The sequence below is a fragment of the Alligator sinensis genome, unplaced genomic scaffold, assembly GCF_000455745.1.
Source record: "Alligator sinensis unplaced genomic scaffold, ASM45574v1 scaffold140_1, whole genome shotgun sequence".
In the NCBI taxonomy this organism is placed as follows: Eukaryota; Metazoa; Chordata; order Crocodylia; family Alligatoridae; genus Alligator; species Alligator sinensis.
In genome coordinates, this window is record NW_005841836.1 from 1,958,465 (window position 1) to 1,968,550 (window position 10,086).

General features: G+C 42.8%; 1 protein-coding gene across 8 annotated transcripts in view; it reads left to right on the forward strand.

The window, feature by feature from the left end:
- KIZ (kizuna centrosomal protein) overlaps positions 1 to 10,086 on the forward strand; it is a 110,840-nt gene that overhangs the window by 52,315 nt on the left and 48,439 nt on the right. For 7 of the 8 annotated variants that reach the window (XM_025201971.1, XM_025201979.1, XM_025201994.1 and 4 more), the window contains 2 exons: positions 3,496 to 3,630; positions 6,832 to 6,996. In XM_025201971.1, the coding sequence (XP_025057756.1) occupies positions 3,496 to 3,630; positions 6,832 to 6,996 (300 nt within the window). The remainder of the gene's footprint in view (positions 1 to 3,495; positions 3,631 to 6,831; positions 6,997 to 10,086) is intronic. The other variant, XM_025201980.1, reaches the window with a different exon arrangement.

The window sequence follows — 10,086 nt, forward strand, 5'->3', positions numbered from 1 at the left end:
TCTTCTATTTCACCCGGGTCAGATTGCCATGTGCCAGAGCGCACATGCAGGGGCAAGCCTGGGACAAGATGCTGTGGCACAAATGTGTCGCTGCTTTTTGTGCAGGGGGAAATGCGTGCCCCTGCATATGCACGCTTGTTTGGATGCACGCTATGAGAGTTATTTTTAGTTTAGAGGCTTCCAGGCCCCAGCTAGCATGGCAGACTGATGGAAGAACAAGTTAAATGATGACATCACTGCAGGATGAACAATTGAGAGGGAAAGGGATCTTTGATCAGATTTTAATTTCAACATCTAATTTACATTTTGGAAAAAGTGTGAGTCCATTAAGCTTTCAGCAGCCCCACCACTTCAATGAAAGTAGAAGCTCTTATAAAATACACATTCTGAGATTGCTAGCAGATCTTCCACTAAAGTCCTCATCCTTTCAGAAAAGAGGGAATTGATCATTTTCATATTTTTTAAAAAATAAAATAACCCTGCACAGTCAAGAAAACAAACCTCAAAATAAGCACAGCTTTCTCAGCGTTTTTAATACATCATAAAGAAGCAGAGGAGAGATCAAATCTTCTTTTTAAAAAAACAAAACCTTTGCAGGCCTCTTTTAAAATGCAATAGTTTCCTTTTAACTTCCTGGGGGGACACACTACTTTTAAAAAATGCTCACTTTTTTGGAACTGAAAGTTTCCCATACTTCTTCACTCTTCAGAGATGGTTAGCGGGGTTATAAGTATGTGTAAAACAAAACAGCCCTCCTCATCGCCACTGACATACCTTCCTTTTGAGCTATTTGTGAGTAAGGAGACGAGGTAGAAAAATACAGTTTATAAGTTGGTAAATTCTGGTGTTACCTTTTGATCAAGAAAGGCAGAAATTGAGAAAGTTGAAATTTGATGTGAAGATAAATCTCCCTTAGGGTTTATAAAATTATTTTGATTTGAGGGGAAAAGGGCTTGATTGTTGAAGTTAAGACATTTGAAAATTGTTCCTGAGTATGCTGGGCATGCTCCATCACCAAGTCTTTATAAAATGTAACTTGACCTGTGCTCCTTGTCTCCCTCACTTAAAGGTACAAATGTCTAAGTAGCGCCTCCCCTGAGCAAGCCCAGCAAACCACATTTAGTGTCTGTAGGATGAGTCATTTGGGAGCTGAGCTAAGCTGCAAAGTTAAGAAAAATTTCAGAAAAGTCAGCAGCAGGTTGCTGTTATCACTAACTATAATTCTAACAATTATAGCAATAATAATTGCATTGCTCCAAGTGAGACTTTCAGAAGTGTTCATTGTTGGCCTTACTTTGATCTATTGAAGTTGATGGTAAAAGTAGAAATTGTAAATCTAATCCAATAACTTTAAAATTCCTTGTTATTATTTTACCCCAGGCTTCCCAGAAGTGTGTGTTAGAAAGTTTTTTCATTAAATGGAAGAAACAATATTCAACCCTCTGGATCCCCTTTTATTATTGTCTTGTGCTAACTCATTTTTTGTATTCTTTTCCTTTATATATTCAGATTGGGTTCTCACTGATATTTCACATGCTTCCAAGAAATGTAGAATTGGGAAGTGACCCCCTAGACCAGGGGGGCTCAACCTCTGGTCTGCTGACTAGATGTGGCCTATGCTACCATGTTATCCATCCAGTGGAGCTCTCTGTGGGTCCAGAAATTTGGTGGCTGGGGAGCAGTGGCACTGCTGTCCTGCTGCTAAATTTCTTTACCCATGAGGAGCCTCAGGCCCTGTGCGCCAGATGGGGTGGTGCCAGGGCCCAATTGCTCTGTAGGGGGATGGGAGGGGGGCAGCACTGACCCAATCCTGGCATGTGAGGGCAGGAGGGGGTGGCACCGGGCCCTTGTGGCTCAGTCCTCATGGCGTTGTGGGGGGCATTGGGCACCAGGCCCATGGGACCTGATTCCAGTGTGTGGGTCAGGGAGGGGTCAACACTGGGCACCAGGGCCCAATCCAGCCCATAGACCGGCTTCACACCACTCCTCATCTGGCGTGTGAAGCCAAAGGGCTGAGCACCATTTACTTAGGCTATCAAATCCAGTTCCCTGTAACAGACATTGAGACCAAAATGTAAAGCAACCAACCTTTATGTAGAAAAATCTGGGACATAGTTCAGGGTGCTCTAGAAGCCTTTGGGACTTGAAGCGGTCTACACATCCAGCTCTGGTTCATGTTGCCACCTTAGTACAGACCTGTGAACAGGCTTATTAGCTTTTTGTTTTGTTTTGTTTTGTTTTGAGTTTTTTTTTGAAAGGCAGAGCTAACTAACCTGGGCTCAGCACCACAAGAATGAGCTTGCTCCTGAGGGGAGCTGTGTTAACTGGTTTATGATTAGACCCATCTGGGGCTCTGTCGCTCAGCAGATGTGACAGAGTGTTGCTGAGTGCTGTGGGAACCTTTTGGGGTTGGGGGACTGGCTGATTCAGGGCCAATCTTTCAAATTCAAAATAGAAATCCTATTTCAGGATTTTCTTTCTGGATGCTAGGACACAGCCCTGACATTCGGACCTATCCTTGAACATTCAGGGTGACTGGTCACTTTCCCAAATGGATACACACATTCACTCCATCTCTTCTGACAGCCACATTTTTCTTTTTCTCCTGCTTAATATTCCTGAACATATGGAGGATTGTTGGCCCAAAATTTCTTGTTGGGGGACCTTGAAGGGTGGGGAGGAATGGGCAATAGCATGCATCAACCCATGTGTGCATGGTAGTCAGCCACCTGACTACCAATGTCATTGTCTCTGGGATCCAGTGTGTCCTTTTGAAGTTCTTTGACATCAAGGGGTAGAAAGTGGTATGTGAGCAGTAGAACCTTGTGGACTAGAGATCTGATGCTGGGTTGGGGCGCTGTGTACTGGATTATAATTATGGATTCTTACTCTTTGTGGACAAGTCTACCAAGGTTTCTAAAAACCAGAACAAAGTACAGTTTTCAGTGAAATTGGCAGGAGCACAAGATAGTCCCAGAAAACAGGGATGTTTTGTTTTCAGGGACCAATACTCACCCCAACTAAAAATAAAACGCATGCTGCTGCTGTCAAAATATCTAATCCAAAATGCACAAAGAGAGACCACCAGCAGAAATGGGAAAGAATTATTGGAGTCAAAGGAAGCTCTTTTTTTTGTGTGTGTGGAGCTAAAGCAGTATTTGCCAAGGGATAATTCTCAGTTTTACTAGCTATACAGTGGCAGCTCTAGCACCTTTTTAAAAAGCTGTTATTATTTATGGAGTTGTCTATCTCATATCTGTGCCTTCTCTTACCGTATTTGCTTACTTCATTTTAGGAGTCTGCCTCCATTCAGTCTTTTTATCAAGTGTCTTAGCTATTTTGTAAACCTGTGAATGAAAGCCTAAAATAAGGATAGAAATAAAAATATTTTACTGTTTGCTCAAAGGCAAATTTTATCTACCTGTGTCTGCCTGACTTTGTTCTGCGGAATTGGGTTTTAACAGCTTTAGAGCATTGTCTCTTGTCTCTCTGCAGGGATTGTTTATCATTTGAAGGATTCTCCCATTTATTGCAGTTCATAGAAGATTTGGTGGAGAAAGCAGGCCCTGAATACATGACACTGTACCAAAGTGGAACCATAAGTGCCTCAAAAATGAAGCAGCTAATAAGGTTAATGTAACTTTCAGTTCAGCTTGACCATTAAAAATTTAATGTACAAAGTAGAAATTAGAGAAGGGTATTGTATATCTTATTTTCAGATCTTTTCTTCTATATTTGCTTGCTTGGTTTATGTCCTCTCATTATAAGGTCCATGAATAAACATTTCTTTATGGTATAACTATGTTATGTTGATTAACTACAAAGTTTGGATTTGGTTTGAGTGAGTAATGACTGGAATTTTACCCCTGACAACAGAACTGTTATCTTTTGAGATAGGAGCTGGTTGTCTTTACCCTCTGGGTGCCAAGGGGTAGAGGCCGAGACAGAGGCTCTCTACATTTTACAGGTATTGCTCAATTATCTGGAGACCAGCTACATGTGCAAAGTAGCTATCACATGATAAAAAGGTTCAAGCAGCTATTAAGTTAGATCTCAAAAATGTGTACTAACTTTTTATAGCTTGTTGCTATGAAGCTTTAATTTATACATGTAGCAGGGCCTCCCCTGCAGCTGGGAGCTCCATCAGCTGACAGGGCTTCCAGCCACAGTGCCCAGCCTGAAACCCCCAAGCTCTGTGGATTGCAGCTTCCATGATCCCCAAGACTTGGGGATGCATGAAACCCCTGGCCCACATTGGGCTCTGGGTCCTGGATGTATCTTGCAGACAGCTGGGACCGAGTCCCGCAGCTCACATGAGGTGCAGCCGGGACTGAGAGATCCTGTAACTGATGTGTGAGGTTCAGCCAGGACTCGGAGCCCCTGTCAGGTGATGGGACTCTTGGTCCCATCTGCATGTGGCCCCTCATGGCTGGGAGCCCCTTCAGCAAACAGAGCTCTCAGCTGTGGGTGCCTGCTTCTTGCCAGTGCAGGGGGAGCCCTGCACATGTGGCACAGCAGGGGGCATGATTGTGTGGATCATGCATTAGATCCAATCCCACCTTTACCTGCATGTGTAGAGTGGGCTAGAGAGACCTCTCCCCAAAAACAGCTCTATGTGTCTGTACTAACAGTGAACTTCTGATGCGCTGGTGTTAACAGACACCGTATGACTAAAGTATGTCTTCAGGAGCTGTAGACTTTAATTAATTCAGGAAAGATATCATTGTTTGTATAGTCTGTTCCATGAGCAAACTGGGTTAACCAAACGCATCTTTCCTTCTGAAAGTGGACAGTGATTCTGATGCTAATATGGGGAAATGGCACCAAGAACGTTAAAGGAATTCCTCCTTTTGTTGCCAGCAGAAAAGTGCACTAAAGGCCAAATGGTAACAAAGATTATATCTAAACAGTGGGGTCACATTATCTTGTTCCTGCCTGAAACTTGCCATTCAGCGCTCTGCTCTACTCTCCTTAGTCATAGAAGCACTGGGGTGAAAGTTCTTGTTACTTTTATTTTACTAACGGTTGGCTTAATTAATTAAATGCTGCTATGCAAAAGAAATTGTGTATGTGTGTATATGTATATGTTACGGCTTTCTTTTAGGGAGTCCTGAGAAGGGTTTCCAAATTAATTCAGAATGCTTTGCTTGGACAGTGCACACCATCAGAAATTTGCTTTCATGGTGGCATTTCCCCTAACCTGCAAACCAAGACCATGAGTTTGTCTTATTTCTGCAAACACTTGTGTACATGCTAAATGTTTATGCTTGGGAGCAATTCCAGTGACTTCACTGGGATTAATCATTACAGGGATCCTGGTTTTCTGTGTTTAAAAATCCAAAATTCTCTGATACAAATCCAGCATTTTTTTCCATGATTAAAATTAAACACTACTATGCATGTATGTATGTATTAGTTGAACACCATGTTTTACTGAGATGCTTTAACATTTTTAAAGCAATTTGGAAGCCTACAAATGTCTCAATCATTAAAGTAAAATACATTCTAAATACCTGTGTATTTTGGTGTTTGATTTTGGCTTTTTTATCATGGAAAAATCAGATAAATTTGCCCCTCTTCACTCACCAGGATGTGGGTTCGGCTGTGCCTGTTCTCCTCCTCCCTCCCTCCCCCCCACTTTGTGGTGCTGAGCAGCCCTCATATGCTGTTGCCCCTCATTCCCGACCTGCATCCTCGCATCCTCCCCAGTCCTGCTGTTGCCCCTCACTCCTGACCTGCTGCCCCCTGCCTCCAGGCCTCAGCCCCCCATTGTGTGGGGAAGGGGGTGGGTGTATGGGGTGGAGGTAGGGCGGCCATCATAGAGGACATTCCGGTTTTCTGCTACCCTGTCCTTTATTGATACAAAACCCAGTGCCAATGCCTTTATGTCCTGTATTTTTCTCTTGAAGAGAAAAATAGAGGATATAAAGGTGTCTAGTTTTGTATCAGTAGAGGACAGAAGACAACCAGTCTGTTCTCTATGATGGCCACCCTAGGTTGGGGGGGGTGCCCAACCATAGGCAACGCCATAGGTGGCATATAAGGGCGTCATGGGACATGCCTGTCACGTGGCACGCCTGCCTATGATTGCCATCTTCCCGCTCCCCCCAACTCCAGGCAGCCCCTTGCAGGCTGAAACTCTGCCAACCTGCAAGGGGAAATCCATGGTTACCTGCATTTTTCTCCTTTTATAGGAGAAAAATCTAGGTTTTCCGTTGCAAACAGAAAACCCAGATCCCTGCTCATTAATCAGTTGTGTGTTTGTATGGTGCTTACTACAACTTGGATGATGACATCTGCACTGTTTCAGTTTTAGTTCCATCCAGCTTGCAGTGGTCCACAGCTTTAAAGCCATTGTCTCCCAAGTCAAATTAATTCAAATGTTATCTCCAAAAGTAGGTGTTGCAAATGTTGCATAAAGGTGTTGGTGGACAAAAATGATTTACACCGTCTAATCTTTTTATACCGTGTTATAACATTTTTGCTTTTTTAAAACCAATTGAAAGGATGGTTTAGCTCAACTAGTGTTTTATTTCTTTCACTGAAAGTATTTTTTTTGCTGGCGTGACAGCATCCACCTCATTAGGCAGTTCACGTTAAATTTATTTGTAGATTTTATTTAAAAAAACCGTTTTTTTTCAAAATGCACTGCTCTGTTTAATATCTTTGTGGAACAACATTGTCATGGCTGTATTTTGTACCTAGATTATATTACTAATTATTCCATAAACCATGAGAACTATTACAGATTCTATATCTATGCCTGTTTTAGTTGTCTGTGTGGGCTTACATAAACATTTCAAGTAGCACCTGTTTTGTTTTATTTTATAGCTTTTGTAATCAAACTGAAAATGTGAAAAAAGAAGACCTTGAGGCATGTGAAGCAGTTGTCCTTCATCAGCTTCAAAGATTGCTACAAAGCACATTCAATGGATGTCTCTTACCTGAGAAAACACTTAACGACAGAGGTAGAATTATGGATGAAAAGCAAGCCAGGTACCAAACACAAAACTATGTGATAATATGATTAACATTCTTACTTGACTTGTCCAAAATTATTTCTAAAGGTTTATAAAAAGAAAGCAGAATAACAGTTAAACCTACAGTTCATATTAAAATTAAAGAATTCCAAGGGGTGACCTTCGCATATTTCAGTGCCTACCATCTGATTTAATGGCTCCAAAAGATTAAACTGAGCATATATGTATAAACTAACCTGTAAAATGTGTGTGTAAAATACACTCAATTGAATTCTCTCTCTATCATTTAAATCAAGTATATGTGTGTAATATATATATATTACACACATACATGCATATACTTTTAGTGAGAAGAGCTCACTTGAAACTTGTGTGTGTGTGTGTGTGTGTGTGTGTGTGTGTGTATACACACATACATATGTATGTATGTTTGTTTGTTTATTTGTTTTACTGGTCTGTTTTTAAGTGAGCTTTTCTCACCAAAAGTTGATTAACCTATTTCCTTTTGTACATGTTATATGTAGACCCTTTTCATATAAAACTAAATTTTGTGTTGATTTAGTTTATTGTCTTTCATTTGTGTAAATAGAGAACATGGGGCTAAGACCCCTTACCACTTCTAAATGTATTATTAAAAGATTGTGCCTCCTCACTTAGTCATACTATATTTATTATACTGTGTGCCTGCACAAACCAGAAAGGTACGTGGAATGTCTTTCAACAGGGAAGAAAGTGCTTATTGTGTTGCCTAGTCATTTAGTGTAGGTTGTCTGCTAGGCAGAAGACTTGCACTCTGTTCCGAGTGTGCCTCTCTGGGCTGTGAGATGCTTGTGTTTCAGCAGTAACCACTTCTGTTCATTCAGGAATAGCACAGCTTACTGAGGGCATCCCATCATGTTATTTTTATTGTTTCAAAGGTGAGTGATTGCAAATCAGAATTACAAGGATCTGAAGGTGGACTGGTTGAAACAGTGCTTTTAGCCATATTTAGCCCACAGGCCATATGTTTGACACCCCTGGACTAGACCACTAAATGTGATTGAAATTTGTAACTTGAATTGGTCATATCCTTCAGTATTTTTTGTCACTGAAGAACATGACCAATTCACACTGTTTTTGCTCGATTTTTAAAAAAAAAAAATTCTTTGAAGTGTAATAGGATTTTGATCAAGTCTAAGCTTTATACTCCATGGCCATGTCTCCATGAATACACACATGCAGTTTGCAACACCACAGATTTGTCTGTGGCACCGTGAACCACATGTGCTACACATGAAGGCATTCGCTGTGTTGCTAATTTGCAGCGTGGTGGGGTTTTTGTGACACCAGGTGATCCCTGTGTCAGAAAAACCCGTGCTAGAAGATAGTGTAGCGGCGCAAGTAGTGGCAGCGTGCGCCACCCAAAACCAGAGCCTGGCTGGCCAGAGCTGCACTCTGGCTGCCAGCTAGGCTCCACACACCTAGGTCACTGCTGTTGGAGCCTTGGGAGGCCCCCCCAGGAATGGCTGCTGGGGCCAGTCTAGGGGCTGCCCCAGCCTCTCCTACCCCACCCGGGACAACCTGCCATGTGCCAGAGCACACATGCAGGGGTGTTCCCAGGGGACAACTAGCAAGCGGCACAAATACATGCTGTTGCTCTTTGTCCTCTTTGTTCCTGCTTGTTGGGAAGTGCCCAGTGTGCACATTTGTGATGTTAGGCAAAGGTTACAAATACATACTTGCAGATAGCCTCATTGCTCATGTGCATGCTGCTCAGTTTGTATCCACTTGAAAACAGATTAACTGGAGAGCAGGTGGGCTGCTTTGCTTCTTAACAATTTACTTCTTGACTAGCCTTGAGACTCTTATTTGTCTCTCTCCTCACCCCCCCGCCCCCACAACTCATGCCTTTACCAGCTCATTAAAAAACATTTGTTCGCAAAAGTAAGACTTCATATTCAGACACTGAGTTCTCAAAAATATGCTTGGTCTTTGGTCCTGGGTTCTAAGCTTCGCCCTCAGTACTGTTTTATGCATTTTAAATTACAGTCATTGGTTAAAAAACTGAAATGACCAGTATGCCATAGTTGTGCTCCTTTTTTTAGTTCTCCTTTGTGCTCCACGAGTCTTGTACGCTTGTCTGCTTCAGTGGCTTAGCTTTAGCAGGAGTGATGTGGCAGATATACCCACCCACGCAATGTATAGCCTTCTGGTTAGGGCCCTTTCTTGAGAAGTGGAAGGTGTGAGGCCAGATCCCCTGAGGCTGAGGAGGGTCTATATTTCATACCTCCATGTTACTGGGTGAGTACTTACTGACTAGGCTGGAGGTTGTCATTGAATTCAGCCTCGAGATGGGGAGAGAGTCTTCTCCTGTGCTGTGGCAGGGACAGCAGCGGCAGTGGCTGCTTCCCCTGAGCCACAGTGAGGAGAAGCAGTGGTGACCAGGTTCTAGTAACTGCCTGCCAGCCAGCCTCTGACCTGAGCTGGGTCATTCCAACCCACAGCCTCCAAAAAGGTTGCCAGCTGCGGGGCACCAGCCTGTTGGCTATAAAGTGGGCACTACCACTGCCCTAGAGTTGAAATCAGTGTGCTTGATGTGAGTTAGACAGATGTGCGGGTGGGGTTTCTTGCTTACTTTTAGGGCCTCGTCAGAACTGTAGGTGGAGCTTGTGCACCTCCAGTGAGCACTGTGAATCAGAAAAGAGCCTAGGTGTGGAAATGTCTTCTCCTATTTGTATTTTGCCATGTGTGCAGGCTTGAATGTAGGCACATCAGGAGCTCTGAGTTCCAAAATTGAATGGTGTGATAAGCTGTGTGTGCTGGCAAGGACACTTGGAATGTCTTCAAGACTTAAGTAGTTAATGTGTGTTGAAGTTGCCTTTATGCACTTAATGAAACACTTAGAACATGGCACAAGAATGACCAATCTCATTTCCTTCTACGACCAGGTGACCTATCACCTGGACAAGGGAGAAGAGATTGATGTCATATATCTTGACTTCAAAAAAGCCTTCGATCTGGTTTCCCATGATCACCTCTTGGAGAAACTGGCCAATTGTCGCCTTGGGTCCTCCACGATCCACTGGCTGGAAAATTGGCTCCGGGGTCGGACCCAGAGGGTAGTAAT